Genomic DNA, 20,824 nt, shown 5'->3' with positions numbered 1-20,824 from the left:
ATTAAAGATCATTTTTAAAAAATAATATTGTATAATAATTTAAATGAAATTTATTTTTATAATTTTAATATATAAAGAAGATTTAATAAGAAAATTTATGAGATAATTAAGAAGATTAAGAGATTATCATATGGAAGATTAATATTGATAGATTAATATAATTGGAATATTAATATAATATGGTAGAAATATTAATGGAAGATAATTCTGGTATATATTATTGTCATTATTGTAAATCTGAACGAACAGAAAATCAACTTGATTTTCTATTATCAGAAGAAATTAAATGTTTAGAATGTCAAATGACAGGATTTGTAGAAAAGGTAACAAATATTAAAAATTAACAAATTTTTAGGATTATGTAATTGAATCTGATGTAAATACTGGACAAAATACTATAGGACAGAATACTATAGGACAGAATACTATAGGACAGAATACAGTTTATTCATTATTCCCAGAAAATCAATCAAATGAATCCATTTTTTCCATATTCGGAATGCCATTAAATACATTTATAAGTGATTTGTTTCAAGGATCATTTTGTATCCCAATGAGATCAGTAGATAGAAATGTACCAATGGAAGTGAGATTTGCAAATGATATGGCATCGTTTGTTAGTTCATTCCCATTTCAATTGACTAGAGTTGAAAACACATTTGAAATTAATCCTGAAGACTTTTCTAGAGTCTTTAGTACATTTATAAGTGATCCTTTTAATAATCAGTCATTGAATCAGGTGTTACAATTCATTATGCAATCTGATCCAAATAGATATGGTTCACCACCAGCTTCTAGGGAATTTATTAATAATTTAAAAGTCCATACATTAAATGAAGAATTAGCAAGTAAGTATATATAAATATATTGTGTATAGAGGAATATGAAAGTTGTTCAATTTGTACTGAAGAATTTCAACAAGGTGATCAAGTTCATTGGCTTACTGATAATAAAGATTTATGTAAACATGTATATCATGTTAATTGTATAATACCATGGCTTAAAAGACGTAATTCTTGTCCTGTTTGTAGATTTGAAGTACCAACCGATGATGAAAATTATAATAATCAAAAAGAATTATTAAGAAATCAAATCACACAAGAAGTACAAAGAAATCTTAATACAAATACAACAAATAATTAATTTTATTAATTTTATTATTTATAATAGAATAATGAAGTTTATATTATTTTATATTGGATATATAAAATTGGGCTGTTCCGGGAATCGAACCCGGGACCTCTCGCACCCAAAGCGAGAATCATACCACTAGACCAAACAGCCTTCTATCAATATTACAAATTTTACTATTATATAAAAATAGAATATAATATTAATAAAAATAAAAATAGGAATGAATATGAAAATCCAATAGAAACAAATAATCTATTGGAAATAAATTATTAAAAATTGATATTAAAAATTTGTTGAATTATTTAATAGATTTCCTTTCATGTACTTTAGCTAAACTTCTCCAAGCCCATACGAAAAATTCAGGATTTCTTTTTAATATTCTTGAACCAGGTTCACCAGAAATTACCTAAGAAGAATGGGGATAATAAAACTAACAATTACACAATCATCATCAATTAAATTATCAATAAGATTTTCATAAATTGATTTTAATTTATCAAGACTATATGAATACTAAAATAATCAATTAATAAAATATTAAATACGTCTAGAACATATTTTCCAGGATTCTCCAAATACCTATACATTAAATTAATATTATATATAATAATAATATTTAATACCATATAAGTAGAGTTTTTTCATTACAACATTCTGATTCACATTTTTGTATAAGATATTTCCCAATATGATATGCAAAATGAACATATGAATTATATTCTATAATATTACTATTATTTGAATTATTTTTATTCATAATTATAATATTTATAATAAATTTATTATGGTGGGTATTCACCATATAAATATTATAATTAATTTATAGACACACACATTATAATAAATTAATAGAAAATATAATATAAAAGATATATATTATATGTATAAATATATTAATATATATTAATAGAATATAGTACTGGTATTAAACGGGCTGCTCCGGGAATTGAACCCGGGACCTCTCGCACCCGAAGCGAGAATCATACCACTAGACTAAGCAGCCACACATAAAATCTCATTTTTTATATTTATACAATTATTAAATTAATTATTTATATATAAATATAATAATAAAATCATTAGCCAAAATCCGATATCAAAATCATTTTCTAATACAACAACAAATTAAATTAACAAATTATACAAAGTATATTCCTAAAATAATAATTAAATTAATAAAAATTCTTAATAGTATTATTATATTATTATTATTAATAGAATTATAAATTATAAAAGTATAGATTAAAATTTGAAAAATTTTGGGTAGGTTGCTTGGTCTAGTGGTATGATTCTCGCTTAGGGTGCGAGAGGTCCCGGGTTCGATTCCCGGAGCAACCCAATTTATTAAATTAATTATTTAAATTCTATAAATTTATTAATATATATTATTTTTATAAATAATTAATTTAATAATTGTATAAATGTGTAAATATGATTGATGAACATGTTGATAAAAAAACATATGAAATGTTATTAGCATATGGATCAGAACAAATTCAAGTTTCCAATTAATATAATTAATATATTATAGAAGGCTGGAATTTTATTACAACTTCATGCTGTTACTATAGCTACTGGACAATCAATTTTACATAAATTTTATTTATACCATAGTTTAAAAGAATTTGATATAAGAGTAATTTTATTAATATAATAATTATTTTAGAAGACATCAGCTTCTTGTTGTTTTATAGCATGTAAATTGGAAGAAAATCATAGAAAGTTGGAACAAATTGCTAAAATATTCGAATTTTTAAAATATTATGAAGACAAATATTATAAATATTCAATAGAAAATGAAAATGTAATTCAAACACAATATATTTTTTTTTAGAAATTAAAAAAGGAAATTTTGGAAATAGAAAAACAAATATTGATTGGATTTGCTTTTCGACTTGATAAAATCATTGTTTCACCTCATAGATATATACTTCAATATACATATACTCTTTTTCATAATCTGGATAAATATAGTTCTCACACAGTAGATAAACTTGCACAAAGAGCTTGGGGATACTTAAATGATAGGTAAAAACATGATAATACAATATTTTTAGTATGAGAACATCATTATGTTGTATGATTAAACCTGCTGCTATATCAGTTGGTTGTATATATCTTGCAGCAACATCATTAGGAATACCACTTAAAAAGGTACACAAACACAAACCTTATGTTACACATATTTGAACACTATGTTACTCTTAAACCTTATGTATACTCTTAAAACCTTATATTATGTATATATATTTATTATAGGAAACAATGTGGTTTAAAGTATTTGAAACTACTTGGGAAGAAATTGTTATAGTATGTAAGACTATGTATTCATTATATTCAATGGGAAAACCTAAATATTTAATAATATAATTTAATAATATAATTTAATTACAAAAATTATATTATAAATATTATTTAAAAAATATATTAAAAGATTAAATGTTAAATCGAAACATTAAAATTTTATCCCAATATGGTCTAGAAAGAATACAAGAAAAATTGTAAAAAGACGATAAAAAGACTTGGTAATTGGAATGAACCTTTCTTTTTACCCATAGAAGGACGTGAAGTTTGTGGTAAAAATTCATCCAGCAATGTACGATATTTCGCTTCATCTATTTTAGTCCATTTATCACCTTCTCTAGAATAATATTCATGTGAACTTCTGGCATCAGTAGTTATGAATAAATGTACAAGTTTCGGTCTATCAGTTTCAGGATAAACTATAGCGTCAGTACATTCAGATCTAGAATCTTCCCAAACCTTAATATTACCTTCCATAACTTTTTTAACACTATTATTAGGCTTAGGGGCAAACTTTTTACATGGAAGTCCATTTACAAAATATGTATTGGAATTTATTTTATTTGTATTCAATTCTACTGGTTTTGCAGAGATATTTAATACTACATTTTCACACTCGCAGATGAGCAATTTAACAAATATTATAACTAAGAAATAGATAAATTTAGCCATGTGTAATGATTTAAGAAGTCAATGGGTAAATGTATAAACGACTATGGGGAATTAGAATAATTAAATACAAGGGAATTAAGGTGCCATAGGTGAATAAATTATTAAAAATATGTTAATATAAATTATTTATAAGAAATAATTGAATGTGTAACATTTTGATTAGTTTTATTGAGTCTTCCACTATGAAGTGGTATAAGTAAATATTCCAATGATGTTGTTGGAATTTAAACTATTCATAACATAAAAAATATTAATTAATAAATATTTTAGATGTTAGATTATAAAAGAAAATAAAAATTGTACAATTATTAAAATAGTGTCCAACTACACTATAATATTTATTATAATAAATTATATTTATTTATATATAAATAATTTAAATATAATATATAATCAAAATTATTCTTATATTAAGTTTAAATCATTTTGTGATCTCATGGTTAAATATTAGATAATTCCATTAGAAATAAACATCAATATATTTTCAATAATAAACTTTCAATAATTGTTTTCTTCAATAATAAGTTTTTCAAAATTTTTTCAATAATAAGTTTTTTAAATATATTTTTTTTTAAATATATTTTTTTTAAATATATTTCTTAAATCATCAACTAAATTGTATTTTACATAATGAATTGGAATATCTATACCAAGAAATTAATTCCAAATTCATAATTTCAATGTTTTGAATTCTGTACTTATAAACTCAGAGTAAAAATTATCATAATTATAGTATAATTGAGGCCCAATGTTTTGAATGAAGATTTCTTAATTTCTTCTGGAATAGAACCAGAGAAATTTGGATCTCTGGATTTTGAATTTATAAATTCTTTATATGATATAGAAGCCCATGTAGAAATTGTATTCATAAAATAAAGATTAGTCTCTTCATTTGGTTTCATAACTAAAATTGCTATAAGAAATGGTTTATCATTTCTTTTATATAAGTCTACATATTTACATTCTTGTTTATAAGAAAGCCTTTGCCATATGAAATTATAATCTTGAATTATCTTTGAGATTAAATAACCTTCCTTTGGAAATATCCTCATAAATGATACACCATCTTCCTTTCTATCTTCAGATTTAAACATTTCATCATCTAAAACTTTTGATATATCAAGTGTTTCAGCCATCTTATTAGCATTTGAATTGGAGATTAATAATATGATAATCAATGTTGCAACAAATTGCATTGTTCGAACCTTCTTAACTTATTTACATATGTGTAGAAAATAATTATATTCATTCAATTTAAATATTATAATCTATTATAAAAATTGGAAATAACGGAGAAATTACGTTAAATTAGCATAATTATGCCAATAATAAATTTTGTAGGTGGGGAACAAATATAATATAATTTATATAGTAAATATAATAAAAGAATATTATAAAGTATATGATTGGAAATTAATCTATTGATATTATATAAAAGTATAGTTACGAGTTAACAATATGAATTATTAATATATTAGAATATGTAAGATTAATAAATATAAATTCTATATGAAATAATTATTAATGTTAAATTTATATTGGAATAATTTTAATGTGTAATTAATTATTTGTTAATTATATACCCGATATGGTGCCATTGACATATTGTGTAATTTATGTATTCTTTTGATATGGTTTATTCCCCAGTTTCAACTCATGGTTTTATATATTTAGGACTTTTATCCCTTTCCGTATCGCTATCATTATTATTTTCCTATTATGTAGCCTTTTTTCTTTTTGTTGTTTTAGTTTTTGTAGTTTATTTCTTTCGTGACCCAAAGAGAACAGTACCATGTGATGATTCATTAGTTTTGAGCCCAGCAGATGGATTAGTAACTTCAGTGGAATTAGTAAAGTCACCATTGGGTGATGGTACAACATTAACCAGAGTTGCCGTGTTTTTGAATGTCTTCAATGTCCACGTAAATCGTTCACCCGTAACAGGTGTTGTTAAATCGGTAGAATATTTGAAGGGGAAATTCCTTAACACACTAGATGAAGATTCCGTTACTAAAAATGAGATGATTCGTACAGTATTCAAATCAACACATGGGAATCATACCTTCATTGTAGAACAACTCGCTGGCTTAATAGCAAGAAGAGTCGTCTGTGATTTGAACCCAGATAATACTGTTAAATTGGGCTCTAGAATGGGAATAATCAAGTTTGGAAGTAGAGTTAATACGTTTGTTCCAAAGGAAATGAAAGTTCTCGTATCAAAAGGACAAAAGGTCAAAGCCGGAGAGACAATTTTTGCATACATGGATCCTAATACTAAAGAACCCCTTAAATATCGTGTTTGTTAATATAATAATTTAATAATCAATTCGTTTACATACTTGTAAAATTAGTACCACTAGTTCATATAAACAGCCATGTACAGTGAGTATAATATTAACATGTTAAAATAATTTAAAAATTAAATAGTATAATTAAAGTATAGTTAAAATATAATTAAATCAAAATGCTGTGTAATGAAGTTTAATTAGTCAAGAGAGAGATGGAGATGGTAGATTCTAGAAAAGATTAGGAAATAACTTCCAGTGAACCTTGTCACTGGAAATCAAAATATAATGTTGTAGTAATGTGAAAGAAACATAGAATCCTGATTATTTATAACTCAATCAGTAGTATTTGAATTCCGATCAATGCCAGGAGCTGTGAGTCAAATTCTCATCCAATTAAGGAAAATTTTAAAGAATTTAGGCCAAACAAATTTTTTATTCTGAATAGTTAAGAAACTCCAAAAGTTCTTCTCCTGACTCTATTTCAGTATGAATTTGAAGAACACGTTACACAAATTACAAGGGTTAATTAAACCTATAACCAAGGGTTCAACTAATCTCGGATTAAAAAATTAAAACCTGAACTAATGAGCACAGATTCATTAATATAAATCCATCAGTACGATTATCATGAAAGATAATCCATAGTGTTTGTCTGAGATTGTTCCATTCAATAGAGTATAAATTTAAGCTGTGGAGTTTACAACGTATACAACTGGAAGAAGAACGTATACACCTTTAACAATAATTATTGATAATAGAAAAATGAGTAAATCTATAGTAAATATGAATTGAGTATAGAAAATTAAATTATATGATAGGATTGATAATTAAGGAATAAATAATCAAAATGGGGTTTGCTAAAATAAAATTCATAATAAAATAAAAAATAATAACGATATTAAATATGAATTTTTTCATATAATTTTATTCTAATTGAGTTGAATATATTTCTTCATTTATTATTATCCTAATCATAAATATACTCGAAAATATAAATAATTCTAATAATAAAAATTTTGAAGAATATTCATTAATTATATTATTTTTCTATTAAGATTATTTTTTATTATATTAATATATATAATATTTTATGAAATAAATTTATTTTTTGTTAATTAGTCCATTAAATATATAATTAAATATAATAAAATAAAATTCATAAAATATTAAATTATAAATTAATTAATAATAATTTATAATAATTTATTATATATAAATGTATTGTTTTATATAATTTTTGATGTTACGTTATATGGTAGAATCTCGAGAAATTCTTTTGGATAACTTTGTTCTATCTAAATAAAGGTAGTATAATTGATTTAAATTGTGCCTAAATCAACAGAGTTTTTGAAAATGTAGTACTATATTGAATAGAACTTTCGAAATGTAGTTGATGTATTGGTAAGATGTTTTCGAAATGTTTGGGAAAATGAGGTATGTTTCGAATATGATAAAATCACTGTAAGTATTCTTTCACTTAAATCACTTAGATTCCCATAATATTATATAATTAAAATGTTATATATTTTAGATATTGAATATATAATTATCTAACCTATGAATAACTATAAGTATCAATAATTCTATCGTGAAATCAAAAATATGAGGATTGGTACAAGTTCTGCAGGGACCTGCGTTGTAGTTCGGCTCATTGAAGATAATTAAATTGGTTATTAAGTTATTTATTTGGATTCATAATTGAATTTCGATCGTTCCCCATTCCACTATTATGTCTGACCAAAGAATGAGATTTTTGTTGCATTGTTAACATGAATGAAAAAATGGACTATAACCGTAAATTTATTGTTTTATATTACATTCCTAAATCAATGGAAGGCTGTAGAATCTCAACCAACTTCGTCAAGTAGAGGTAGTCCATATGCGGGCACTAGTCCTGCTGGAGGTCAAACCTCTACTACTAAATCGCAAAATCAATCTGCCTCTAGTTCATCGCAATCACGATCTAGCCAATCTTCATCTCAGCCAGCAAGTAGTGGCTCTAAAAGTATTCAACCGACACGATCAAGTGGAGGTACTCAACCATCTGGAGCAGGTTCTACTCCTACATCACAAAGTCAATCACGATCGAGCCAATCTTCAACCCAGTCAGCCAGAAGTGGCACTCAAAGTCAATCAGTAAAAACTGCATCACAACCGACAACTCCTTCATCTGGAGCAGGTACCTCTGCTTCTCCTAGTGGAAGTACTCAACAACCTAAAGCAAGTGGAACAGGTAGTTCTACTCCACCAAGTAGTGCTTCTCAACCACCTAAAGCAGGTGGAACAAGTTCTCCTACCACTCAAACTTCAAGTACACCTGCTTCACAAACTCCTACATCACAATCCTCATCTCAGTCAACCGGGACTGGTACCAGTGCAGGTCAGGTAAGTAAGTCACCAACCCCTGAATCACAACCAGAATCAAGTTCATCTGAAACTGATCAATCCAGTAGTGGTAGTGGTAGTGGTACTGATGGAACAGTAGTTACGAAATCAATAGAACCTACCAAGGTTACTCTGGATATTGACTCCAGTCAGGGCACTAGTCAATTTGGCTACTCCAAGAGTGATAAAATTAACACTTTCACCGTTAAGGATGAGCATGTGTTCAGTAAGGTTAATAAGGGAACAGATGCAGTTTGGGACTCTAAGGGAGGTGACTGTGGAACTAAGGTTATATTTATTGATGAGAATAAGAAATATGTGTCAATCCTACTGACAAATAATATGTTCTTATTATTCCATCTGGAATCTGGCCAATGGAAAGACATCACCTCTACCAGACATGATATTGACAGACTGAAATTCTTCGGTGACTCTGATAATCCTCTCACCAAGAATGACTTCGACGTTACTATCGCAGATTACTCTTATAGATTCACATTTAAAGGTGGAGTCAACTGTAAGAAGATCAAGTATGCAGATGACGACCTTTGGAAAGACACTGACGACTCTGAGTTTGCTGAGATAACCGCGTTTGATCTTGGTCTTATATCAAACAATTTCTTTGTGAAGAAAGGAACTAAATTTAAGAAACTAGATTTTAATCCAACTCAAGCAAAGGGAGGTCAATCAACAACACCAGTGTCTGAGGTAGTCACTGCCACTACTGTTCCTCAAACTTCATTGACCATCCTAACTGAGGATGCTCCAGAAAAGGCTGCTGTTACAGTTCTGTCTCCTACTGGCAGACCTAGACCTGCTAAAACTCCTGAGGTGGCTACTGGTCATAGAACAGCTATTACACTCAACATAGCTGAAAAGGCAAGTAACAGCGCCGTTGACTTTAAAGAGGATTATCTGAAAAATGTTATGGTATTTAGTGCTATGGAGAAATACGTATTCAATAAAATCATTAAGACAGGTGGCTCCAAGTGCTGTGGCAAAACTTGCTGTGAATCTGAGATAGTGATTTGGGAGGCCAAGGATCGAACTGAGCATTTTCATAAAGTATATGTTGATGGTCTCGGCACATTTTCGAAAACTAAAAATTTGAGTCTTCATCTTTGTAATGGAACCTTTAAGCACTTAAATGGGTCTGATTCAGGACCCTGGAGTGAGTCTCCAGGTGTCGTAGATCTTGATGTAAGGATTTCAAATAGTAATATCCAAGTTGATTATTTTAAGAAGGATAACTATAGAATATACGTGGCCAAACCTGGTTACACCATCAGAAAGGTTATGAAGTCCAAGAAATGTAGCTCAGATTGTTGCTGTCCACCCAAGGTTATTTGGGAAGCACAAAATGAACACGCACTTAAGGTAGTGTTGATGGGCTCTAAGAAAGAACCAAAACACCTTGGTGTACTTATGATGAGTGGTGAACTTAATCTCCTATTCAAGGGTGGTAAGGATGAGCCTTGGCAGAATATAACCTCCACAAAGAACAAAATTACTGATCTCAAGATGTACGCTATGGCTGATGATAACACCGTGGAGCTACACAAAGGTCACTACTCCATAACCTTGTTTAACGAATTTTATGGTTATTTGTTCTATGAAGGCGTTGGCTGTGTAAAGGTTACCCATAAGGGTAAGACGATTTGGGACCTGAGGGAGGAAGGTGACTTTGGTTGCCTGAAAGGAGTCTTCCTTGATTTAAAATCTAATAAGTTTAATGTCATGAATGATGATGATAGGTGCTGGTTATGTGAAGAGGTGAGGAAGGTAAATCCTGTCACCCTCGACGTCAGCAGTAAAGCAAGTACTGACGACTTTGATTTTACTGTTGATCATAACAGAAACATTAAGATCTATACTTCCAAGGGTAACGCAATGTTCTACCAGGTGGTTAAAAAGAGTAGCACCAATTGCTGTGGTTCCACTTGCTGTGATTCAGAGGTTGTGATCTGGGAAACTAAAGATCCTCAAAACTATGCCACTAAGGTTTTTGCTGATGGTGTAGGTGCCTGTAGCAGTACCAAAAACGTTAGCATATACCTGTTGAATGGTGATATATTACACTTTAGTGAGGGTGATAATGTGTGGAAGAAGTCTGATAGCAAAATTGTCCTTGACGTCGATAAGACTTCGAGTACCATTGGGTATGACTTTGTCCATCATGGTGAGACGAGGACTTTCACTGTAAAGCCTGGATACCAATTCAAAACTGTAATGGTCAGTAAAACATTTTCTACAGATCATACTTTTTGGGAAGCGCAAACTGATGAGGAGTGGTCAACCAAGGTCACTGTCTATGGTGTCCAAACAAATGTTAGGAACATTAACATATTCAAAAATGATGGTTCGATTAAGCACTTCCACAAAGCGAACAGGAAGTGGGTTTCAACAACTCCATTCGTTCTTGATATTGAGAGTAATACGGATAATGACCTATTTGAGTATAGATCCACAAGAAACTTCGGTCATTTCAATCCTAAGGCCAATTTGACAATCGAGAAGATTATAAAAACATACAAATCCAATTGTTGTGTTTCAACATGTTTTGGTAGTACATGTTGTGGTAGTACATGTTGTGGTTCAATAGATGAACTTGTGATCTGGACTGCAACACCAGAAGATCATGGTCTCAAGGCTGTACTGATGGGTTCCGGTAAGGATGAGAAATTTATGTCCATTCTGCTGCAGAGTGGTAACTTTGTACTTCTTAGGAAGTGTGGTAAAGGTCAGTGCTGGGAAGACATCACTCAGGATAAGAGTGATTTCTCCAATATCAAGATGTACTCCCTGGATGAAGGTACATCCAACTATCATGAGCTCACTAATAATGATTATGATCCAATAATATTCGAGTCAAGATATGGCTATGAATTCAAAGAAGGTGTCAAGTGTGTGAAGATCACATACAATGATAAGCCTATGTGGTCACATACTGATGATCCTGAGTTTGGATACCTGAAGGGACTATATCTTGATCTTCCCAAAGACCAGTTCAGTGTCACAAATCTTAAAGATCAGACAAAGCAACTTACGAGAGCTAAGATTGCGAAAGTCACTCTTGACATCAACAAGACAGAGAGTACTAATGACTTTGATCACTCTAAGAAACGTAACTTTCATAAATACACACCTAAATCTTTCCGACTATTTTCTAAGGTGGTACAGGGCACAACGGATATTTGGGATTCTGGAGATTATGTGTTTGGTACCTCGGTCGGGGTTAGGACTAAGGATGGCCATAATTATGTGGCTGTTTTACTTGACAACGGTAGTTTCAAGTTGTTCCAGGAGTCTGGTGTTAACTGGACCGATATCACCTCAAGTAGATTCAATGTGAAGATGCTCCAGTTCTATGACAAGAATGATTATGAGCTAAATTCATCTAACTACACAATTGAATTACTCGGCCATCACAGTTGCTCCACCATCAGTTATCTATTCGATAGAGGACCCAAGTGTATGACTGTTATGTACGGAAATGATATTATTTGGGACGAAAACAGTTGCTGTTCCTATAAAACCATCGAGAGGTTTGATTTTGATCCTATTTCAAACATTTTCTATGCCATTAAGAACCGTTGTGAATCGAAGAAAATCGAATATAAACCAGCAGAACTTGCCAAGGTCATTGCTGATATATCGAAGACTAAGGATACTGATCAGTTTTACTACTCCAAGGATGGCGATTGTCAAAAATATACACCTAAGCCTGGGAATGCCTTTAATAAAGTGGTTGATGGAGCCATTCCCATTTGGGATTCTAAGGATAATATCCATAGTTCTTTAGTAAGGACTAAGTCCAAAGATGATGGAAAATACCTAGCCATCCTCCTCACAGATAATAGTTTCAAACTGTTCAAACAGGAAGCTGGTAAGAATAAGCCTTGGGTAGATATCACCAGTCAGAGGCATGATATCTCTAAACTTAAGTTCCTCGGTGTGAATGATGTTGAAATCAAGTCTTCAGACTATAAGGTTACCATAGTTGATTACGCTTATGAATTTAAGTTTAATGATTCTGTCAACTGTAAGAAGATAAAGTTTGGAGAAGATGTTGTTTGGAAACATAGTGACGATCCTAAGTTTGAGTCAATCACTAAATTTCAACTTGGTCTTATATCCAACAGTTTCTTCGTAGTTAATAATAAATCTGAATCAAAGAAGATAGAACAGGCTCTTGCGACTGAGACTAAGATTAGCCAACCAAAGACAGCTCCTGTAACTTTAACTGTATCAACTCCAGTGTCTGGTGCCAAACCAAAGGGAACACCCGTGAGCGTTGACATTGAGAAGACTCAGAGTACTAATGACTTTGAGTATACTGATGACAATGGAGTCATTAGTTACAAACCTAAGTCTGGTCACGCATTCAATAAGGTTGTTGATGGTACCAAGGATGTCTGGGCGTCTAAGGATGATGTTTTTGGTACATTGGTAAGGATTAAGGTTACCAAGAATATTAAATATCTTGCCATCTTACTGGATAATCATATGTTCTCACTCTTCGAACTAGTTGGAAGTGACTGGAAAGATATCACTTCTCAGAGGTATGATGTTTCTAAACTGAAGTTCTTTGGAGAAAATGATGTTGAGATCTCCAAGACTCATTACACAGTAGCCATTGTATTCCTATCTTATGAATTCACATTCAATAAAGGAGTTAAATGTAAGAAAATTAAGTTAGCACATGATGATGTTTGGAAAGATACCGATGACGCCAAATATTCAGATATAAAGTCGTTTTCATTGGGACTTACATCGAACACATTTTTCGTTAAGAATCAGTCTGATCAATCAAAGAAAGTAGAGTTTAAACCAACAGAAGTTACCAAGGTAACTGTTGATATCAATGGGACTCAGTCTACAGATCAGTTTGACTATACTGATCATAATGGTGTGGTTACATACAAACCTAAGGATAACCATGTAATTAATAAGCTTGTTCAAGGTACCACAGATATCTGGGAATCCAAAAATGATGTCAATGGTATCTTGGTTAGGACTAAAGTTTCCAAGGGTGTTAAATTCCTTGTTGTTCTACTGGATAATAATATGTTCACAGTGTTCCAAGAAGAGGCTGGTAAGTGGCAAGATGTAACATCTAAGAGACATGATGTTACTAAACTTAGGTTCATTGGTGATAACGATGTTGAGCTCTCCAAGACAGATTACTCAGTAACCATTGTTGATCTATCATTTTCTCACATATTCAATACGGGAGTCAATTGTAAGAAGATCAAGTTAGGAGATGATGAACTATGGAAACACAGTGACGATCCTAAGTTTGAGTCTATTAAGTCATTTTCACTAGGTCTTGCATCAAACAGTTTCTTTGCAAAGAATCAGTCTGATGAACTCAAGAAGATAGAAAAGGCTCTTGAGGCTGAGGTTCCAGAGTCTGAGTCTCTTGTAACTGCAACTGTAATAAGTCCTGTATCAGCTCCAGTGTCTGTTACCAAACCAGCAGTCACTCCCGTTGGTGTTGACATATCTAAGACTCAGACTACAAATGACTTTGAGTATACTGATGACAATGGAGTCATTAGTTACAAACCTAAGTCTGGTCACGCATTCAATAAGGTTGTTGATGGTACCAAGGATGTCTGGGCGTCTAAGGATGATGTTTTTGGTACATTGGTAAGGATTAAGGTTACCAAGAATATTAAATATCTTGCCATCTTACTGGATAATCATATGTTCTCACTCTTCGAACTAGTTGGAAGTGACTGGAAAGATATCACTTCTCAGAGGTATGATGTTTCTAAACTGAAGTTCTTTGGAGAAAATGATGTTGAGATCTCCAAGACTCATTACACAGTAGCCATTGTATTCCTATCTTATGAATTCACATTCAATAAAGGAGTTAAATGTAAGAAAATTAAGTTAGCACATGATGATGTTTGGAAAGATACCGATGACGCCAAATATTCAGATATAAAGTCGTTTTCATTGGGACTTACCTCAAACAATTTCTTTGTCAAGAACCAGTCTGATCAATCAAAGAAAGTAGATTTTAAACCAACACAAGCTAAGGGAACTCAAGTAACCAAAGAACAGACTAAATCTGAACCTCAGGTTGAAGCCAAGACAGCTCAACAAATATCGTCCTCATCACCTCCTAAGGGAACACCTTCAACTGTTACCGTTACTAAGGGAACACCATCAGTCACAACTGTTACTGTTGATGTATCTAAAACCCAATCTACCGATAAGTTAGACTATTCCAAGGATGGTGATTGTCATAAATATACTCCGAAGGATAACCATGTGTTTAATAAAGTAGTTGATGGAACCACTAACATCTGGGAGTCTAAGGATGATATCCGTTGTGCTTTAGTCAGGTCTAAGTTTAAGGATGATGGGAAATATCTAGCTATGCTCCTCACGGATAATAGTTTCAAACTTTTCCAACTGGACGGAAATGAGTGGAAGGAGATCACCAGCCAGAGACATGATCTCTCTAAACTCAAATTCATTGGAGATAACGATACTGAGCTCAAGGCAACTGATTTCACAGTAACCATTGTAGACTACTCTTATGAATTCAAGTTCAATGCTGGAATCAAATGTAAGAAAATAAAGTTAGGAGTTGATGATGTTTGGAAACATAGTGATGATACTAAGTTTTCAGAGATCACGAAATTTCAACTCGGTCTTATATCCAACAGTTTCTTCGTAGTTAATAACAAATCTGAATCAAAAAAACTAGATTTTAATCAGACTGATGCAAAGGGAGCTCCAGTAACAACACCTTCCAAGGTCGCTGCTGATATGGATAAGACTCAATCTACTAGTGATTTCGACTACTCCAAGGATGCAAGTGGATTTGTAACATTCACACCTAAGACCGGGAACGTGTTTAACAAGGTATCTAAGGGAAATAATGTCATTTGGGAATCTAAGGATAATGTGTGTGGTACTTTGGTAATGACTAAGACTGAAAAGAAAGAGGTTCATCTTGTCATCCTTCTGGATAATTATAGTTTCGTATTATTCCATAGCTCTGATAAGGGTAAGAACTGGACCAACATAACTAGTCAGAGACATGATGTTAAGAAACTCAAATTCTTTGGTGATAATGATGCTGAACTCTCCTCGTCAGATTACAAGGTTAAGTTAGTCGATTTATCTTATCAATATATATTCAATTCTGGAGTCAAGTGTATGAAGATCAAGCTAGGTGAAGAAGATCTTTGGAAACACACCGATGATCCTAAGTTTACAACAATCACGATGTTTCATCTAGGTCTTATATCAAACAATTTCTTTGTTAAGAATTCCTCTGAGTTCAAGAAACTAGAATTTAAACCAACTCAAGCTAAGTCTACTCCTGCCGAGACCAAAGCACAGGCTAGTCCAGCGGCTAAACCGAATGAGGCTAAATCTGCCCAAGCTAAACCTGAGGCTCAAACAACACAAGCTAAGGCTACTCCAGCGGCTACAGCGGCCCAGACTCAAGCCAAACCACAGGCTCAAACAACACAACCTGAACCAGCCAAGGCAGCCCAGACTCAAGCTAAGGCTACTCCACCAGCTAAACCTGCAGGACAGCCTAAACCATCTGCCAAGTAGTTGCATAACCATTCCGAACCTCCTTCATAATCCAGATATCATTCGACCTGTTTCCTGATTCCATTCCAGTTCCTTGAACTCCGTTCCTTATCCCATTGAATCCTATTAGTTTCCATTCCAACCTTAAGTTTCTTGGTCCTGATTCTGAACTCACTATTGATTCATATGATCTTATGTATCCAAATCCCAATTCATTGTTATATATTCTTAAAGATTCTATGTGTTCTATTACTATATGATAATGTTGTTGTTTGGAAACAATCCTTTGAACCATATCCTGTATCTATATACTTTAAATCCCATACATTTCATGACTCTTATGACTTTAATGACTCTCCTAACTGTTATGACTCTCATGACTTTAATGACTCTTATAACTCTTATGACTCTAATGACTCTTATGACTATGACTCATCTACCTTTATTCCAAGATTATATTTGAACTTTGATCCATATTATTATACATATGTTTATGATGGTAATATGTGGGTTCTTAGGAAAGACTTGTCTCACTGTTATTCCTTTAAACTAGATCCATCTATGCATCCCAAAGATATCACTATTGTAACTGAATCTGGTGGTTCTAAGGAATCCACTACTGGTTCTGAGGAATCCCCTTCTTCCTCTGCTGGTTACACAGTATATGATCATGGTGATGGAATATACTTGTATGATTTTGGTAATGCCAGATGTTCAGAGGTTATGTATTGTGGCCAAACTGTTTCCAAGCGACAATCTGGTGGTCCATATCCTAGAAGAATTGTTTTTGATACAGAAACTCTCACATTTGAGTTTGATTTCAAGAACAAGACTGCAGTCTATAAACTCAATGGAGGTTGGTACATATCTGAAGTTTATGATAATTTAGAATACTTTAAATATGAATTTCCTGACTGGATCTGCAAACAATCTTATCATAGATTTGGTTCCAAATTGTCAATGAAAAATCTGAAAATCTTGACCTCTGACGAAAGTGATGGTTCAGGTGCCAAACCCATAAATGTCCACAGCTCCATGCTACTTTATGAGAAATGGCAATTTGGCTATTACTATCCCGTCCATACATTATATCTTGAACTAAGATACAAGAATCAAGTACTTTTCAAGAGCACTGAGTATCCATATAGAGGAAGACCAAGGATAGTTCTATTTGATGAAAATAATAATACTATATGGGTTTTCTTCAGTTCAGGATTCAGTTTCTCATTAAACTATATAGATCATTCTGATGAAACAGTTCTTAAGGCTGAACCTTCTACTCACACAGAGCCAGTTGTTGAGTCCAAGACTGAACCTTCAAACCTAGTTGTTGAACCCATTGTTATTCATTCTAAAACTACCTCTGTAACACCTCCTAACATTCTCGAACGAAGGTCTCTGTTGATATCAATGCTACTCAAGGTACGAATGAGTTTGAGTACACTACGAGAATGATCTCTATATATATGTTCCTGAATCCGAAAGTGCATTTTCTAAGGTATCTTATCCCCAATCTGTCATCTGGGAATCCACCAATAATGTATGTATTACAGTGGTCAAGATTAAGACTACCAAGAATGTTAAATATCTTGCACTTCTGTTGGATAATAATATGTTCTTATTACTTAATCAGAACAATGACAAGTGGACTAATCTCAGTAATACCAAACGCGATATCAAGAAATTCAAGTTCCTTGATGATAATGATTCTGAGCTTACCATGTCTGAATATATAGTTTCCTTGGTAGATTTTTCATTTTGCTATTCACTTCACAATTGTGTCATTTTCGTAAGATAAAGTATAACAATTGTTTCAGTACACTACATGACGATACTGAGTTTGGAAATATATCATTGTTTTCTTTCAGTCTTATTTCAAACAGTTTCTATGCACTTAATGCTGATTCTCAGCAAAAAACAATTAAACCAAAATCTGAAATCAAGACTAAAGAACCAAAGAGAAACCGAAATCTACTAAGTCACAAAGTCAGAGTGGATCATGATCCCCAAAACCCCGTGAGCACCTGACTGATTTACTATAAATCACACAGTATTTGTCACCCTGAATCCAATGAGTTAGATAACTTTTCAAATCCAGTATGATTAGTCGATCGTGGTGGATTGATAAATACGTTGAATTCTTGATGTGTGTCCTTTTGATGATTTGTGATCGAAGCTGTTCTAGGGCAACACAATTGAGAAAACAATGGATTTTATGCACACTACAATAACCTATAATTCATACTCAAGATTTTCCAATTATGGCTCTGCATTATGATTCAAGACTGTGTCATAATTTTACACACCAGACAACCTATCTTCCAACGTGAAAGTGAATTTACACACTGGATACTAAAACCAGACATCGGATGATTTTGAACATTAAATACTACTTCATTTAGTATCTTTATCATTATCTTCGTCATCGCTTTTGTTCCCGAAACCAAACACACGAAAATTTAACAACACCACAAATTTTTACCATTTAAATTATGAATAGTTTTCATAATTTATTTTTACAAAGCTAAATTTTTTATCAAATATTAATCGTTTCTTGTTTTCTTTTATAAATTGGTTATTATTTTACCTTTCAAATTAATCTTAGAATAAATCTTCAATTTGCACAATTGTCTTCCTTCTTTCAAAATTCTAATTTGTTTCAAATAAATTTAATTTTATTTTATTAAAAAAATGATTGTAGACTATCGTATTGCCTTTGTTTGTTTCACACATAAGTCTACATTCAGTTTTTCCATGTAACATTAACTGTCTAAATTTTTTTATATATTTCTGAACTAAATTGAATTATTTTATCTCATTGTTTTATTAAGTATTTTAGGATACTATTGATTTTGTTTAAGATTTAAATACTTAATATCTTATGTAAAATAAATTTTAACTTGTTTCTAGACAATTTACAATTTGTAAATGTTTCAATCACTTTTAACTGTCCTTGGACTGATCCAATTTTAAACTTTTCTGTGATGTGGATTTACTTAAGACTTGACATTAATTTTCTGGCTATTGATATGATTAGACTAATTCTGATTGTAATTCACGGATGAAATTTGTGAACGATGAAAAAAGTACATATAAAATGGTTAGAAGCTGTTATCTTGTAATGTAATATAATCTAATATTTTTGACTAAATTTGTAACTTGATTAAAAAAACTTCATATTCTGGTTTAGTCCATTTTTATCAGAATATAATGCACCTAATACTCATTCTTAAAATTTTTAATCAATTTTTTTTCTAACAAAATCTCATTTCTTTTGGATAACTTTGTTCTATCTAAATAAAGGTAGTATAATTGATTTAAATTGTGCCTAAATCAACAGAGTTTTTGAAAATGTAGTACTATATTGAATAGAACTTTCGAAATGTAGTTGATGTATTGGTAAGATGTTTTCGAAATGTTTGGGAAAATGAGGTATGTTTCGAATATGATAAAATCACTGTAAGTATTCTTTCACTTAAATCACTTAGATTCCCATAATATTATATAATTAAAATGTTATATATTTTAGATATTGAATATATAATTATCTAACCTATGAATAACTATAAGTATCAATAATTCTATCGTGAAATCAAAAATATGAGGATTGGTACAAGTTCTGCAGGGACCTGCGTTGTAGTTCGGCTCATTGAAGATAATTAAATTGGTTATTAAGTTATTTATTTGGATTCATAATTGAATTTCGATCGTTCCCCATTCCACTATTATGTCTGACCAAAGAATGAGATTTTTGTTGCATTGTTAACATGAATGAAAAAATGGACTATAACCGTAAATTTATTGTTTTATATTACATTCCTAAATCAATGGAAGGCTGTAGAATCTCAACCAACTTCGTCAAGTAGAGGTAGTCCATATGCGGGCACTAGTCCTGCTGGAGGTCAAACCTCTACTACTAAATCGCAAAATCAATCTGCCTCTAGTTCATCGCAATCACGATCTAGCCAATCTTCATCTCAGCCAGCAAGTAGTGGCTCTAAAAGTATTCAACCGACACGATCAAGTGGAGGTACTCAACCATCTGGAGCAGGTTCTACTCCTACATCACAAAGTCAATCACGATCGAGCCAATCTTCAACCCAGTCAGCCAGAAGTGGCACTCAAAGTCAATCAGTAAAAACTGCATCACAACCGACAACTCCTTCATCTGGAGCAGGTACCTCTGCTTCTCCTAGTGGAAGTACTCAACAACCTAAAGCAAGTGGAACAGGTAGTTCTACTCCACCAAGTAGTGCTTCTCAACCACCTAAAGCAGGTGGAACAAGTTCTCCTACCACTCAAACTTCAAGTACACCTGCTTCACAAACTCCTACATCACAATCCTCATCTCAGTCAACCGGGACTGGTACCAGTGCAGGTCAGGTAAGTCAGTCACCAATCACTGAATCACAACCAAAATCAAGTTCATCTGCAACTGATCAATCCAGTAGTGGTACTAGTAGTGATGGAACAGT

The 20,824-nt window shown here is 31.8% G+C and overlaps 8 protein-coding genes across 8 annotated transcripts, besides 9 other annotated features; 6 read left to right on the top strand and 2 right to left on the bottom strand.

Moving 5' to 3' along the window:
* Window positions 1-179: 179 nt before the first annotated feature.
* TA09745 (uncharacterized protein) lies at window positions 180-1,143 on the top strand (the record flags this gene model as incomplete). The annotated part of the gene is made up of 3 exons (XM_948465.1): window positions 180-323; window positions 356-848; window positions 878-1,143. 3 exons carry the CDS (start codon window positions 180-182, stop codon window positions 1,141-1,143), a joined length of 903 nt encoding a protein of 300 aa, XP_953558.1.
* Window positions 1,144-1,212: 69 nt separating this feature from the next.
* Window positions 1,213-1,284, top strand: a tRNA.
* Window positions 1,285-2,065: 781 nt separating this feature from the next.
* Window positions 2,066-2,137, top strand: a tRNA.
* A 263-nt stretch (window positions 2,138-2,400) lies between these two features.
* Window positions 2,401-2,472, top strand: a tRNA.
* Window positions 2,473-2,565: 93 nt separating this feature from the next.
* TA09750 (cyclin, putative) lies at window positions 2,566-3,504 on the top strand (the record flags this gene model as incomplete). The annotated part of the gene is made up of 6 exons (XM_948464.1): window positions 2,566-2,634; window positions 2,666-2,770; window positions 2,801-2,938; window positions 2,969-3,162; window positions 3,192-3,288; window positions 3,394-3,504. The coding sequence occupies 6 exons, from the start codon at window positions 2,566-2,568 to the stop codon at window positions 3,502-3,504; spliced, it is 714 nt and encodes a 237-aa protein (XP_953557.1).
* A 108-nt stretch (window positions 3,505-3,612) lies between these two features.
* Window positions 3,613-4,110, bottom strand: TA09755 (uncharacterized protein; the record flags this gene model as incomplete). The annotated part of the gene is made up of 1 exon (XM_948463.1): window positions 3,613-4,110. The coding sequence occupies one exon, from the start codon at window positions 4,108-4,110 to the stop codon at window positions 3,613-3,615; it is 498 nt and encodes a 165-aa protein (XP_953556.1).
* Window positions 4,051-4,110: a sequence feature (Signal peptide predicted for TA09755 by SignalP 2.0 HMM (Signal peptide probability 0.965, signal anchor probability 0.000) with cleavage site probability 0.665 between residues 20 and 21).
* A 698-nt stretch (window positions 4,111-4,808) lies between these two features.
* Window positions 4,809-5,306, bottom strand: TA09756 (uncharacterized protein; the record flags this gene model as incomplete). The annotated part of the gene is made up of 1 exon (XM_948462.1): window positions 4,809-5,306. One exon carries the CDS (start codon window positions 5,304-5,306, stop codon window positions 4,809-4,811), a length of 498 nt encoding a protein of 165 aa, XP_953555.1.
* Window positions 4,899-4,904: a sequence feature (GPI-Anchor Signal predicted for TA09756 by DGPI v2.04 with cleavage site probability 1.72 near 145).
* Window positions 5,253-5,306: a sequence feature (Signal peptide predicted for TA09756 by SignalP 2.0 HMM (Signal peptide probability 0.991, signal anchor probability 0.000) with cleavage site probability 0.845 between residues 18 and 19).
* Window positions 5,307-5,741: 435 nt separating this feature from the next.
* Window positions 5,742-5,825: a sequence feature (Signal anchor predicted for TA09760 by SignalP 2.0 HMM (Signal peptide probability 0.000, signal anchor probability 1.000) with cleavage site probability 0.000 between residues 28 and 29).
* TA09760 (phosphatidylserine decarboxylase, putative) lies at window positions 5,742-6,416 on the top strand (the record flags this gene model as incomplete). The annotated part of the gene is made up of 1 exon (XM_948461.1): window positions 5,742-6,416. One exon carries the CDS (start codon window positions 5,742-5,744, stop codon window positions 6,414-6,416), a length of 675 nt encoding a protein of 224 aa, XP_953554.1.
* Window positions 5,808-5,876: a sequence feature (1 probable transmembrane helix predicted for TA09760 by TMHMM2.0 at aa 23-45).
* A 1,755-nt stretch (window positions 6,417-8,171) lies between the features above and the next one.
* Window positions 8,172-8,246: a sequence feature (Signal peptide predicted for TA17505 by SignalP 2.0 HMM (Signal peptide probability 0.965, signal anchor probability 0.000) with cleavage site probability 0.887 between residues 25 and 26).
* On the top strand, window positions 8,172-16,370 carry TA17505 (SfiI-subtelomeric fragment related protein family member, putative; the record flags this gene model as incomplete). The annotated part of the gene is made up of 1 exon (XM_948460.1): window positions 8,172-16,370. One exon carries the CDS (start codon window positions 8,172-8,174, stop codon window positions 16,368-16,370), a length of 8,199 nt encoding a protein of 2,732 aa, XP_953553.1.
* Window positions 16,371-16,535: 165 nt separating this feature from the next.
* Window positions 16,536-18,377, top strand: TA17500 (SfiI-subtelomeric fragment related protein family member, putative; the record flags this gene model as incomplete). The annotated part of the gene is given in 3 exon segments (XM_948459.1): window positions 16,536-17,771; window positions 17,848-18,138; window positions 18,150-18,377. 3 exon segments carry the CDS (start codon window positions 16,536-16,538, stop codon window positions 18,375-18,377), a joined length of 1,755 nt encoding a protein of 584 aa, XP_953552.1.
* A 1,743-nt stretch (window positions 18,378-20,120) lies between these two features.
* Window positions 20,121-20,824, top strand: TA17495 (SfiI-subtelomeric fragment related protein family member, putative; the record flags this gene model as incomplete). Its single annotated transcript, XM_948458.1, has 1 exon — window positions 20,121-20,824. A coding segment is annotated over one exon (704 nt), but the record flags the coding sequence as incomplete, so codon positions are not given.

The sequence above is a fragment of the Theileria annulata genome, chromosome 1 (assembly GCF_000003225.4).
Source record: "Theileria annulata chromosome 1, complete sequence, *** SEQUENCING IN PROGRESS ***".
Taxonomy (NCBI): Eukaryota; Apicomplexa; class Aconoidasida; order Piroplasmida; family Theileriidae; genus Theileria; species Theileria annulata.
The sequence above is the reverse complement of the archived record's forward strand: the minus strand, read 5'-3'. Positions and strand labels throughout refer to the sequence as shown.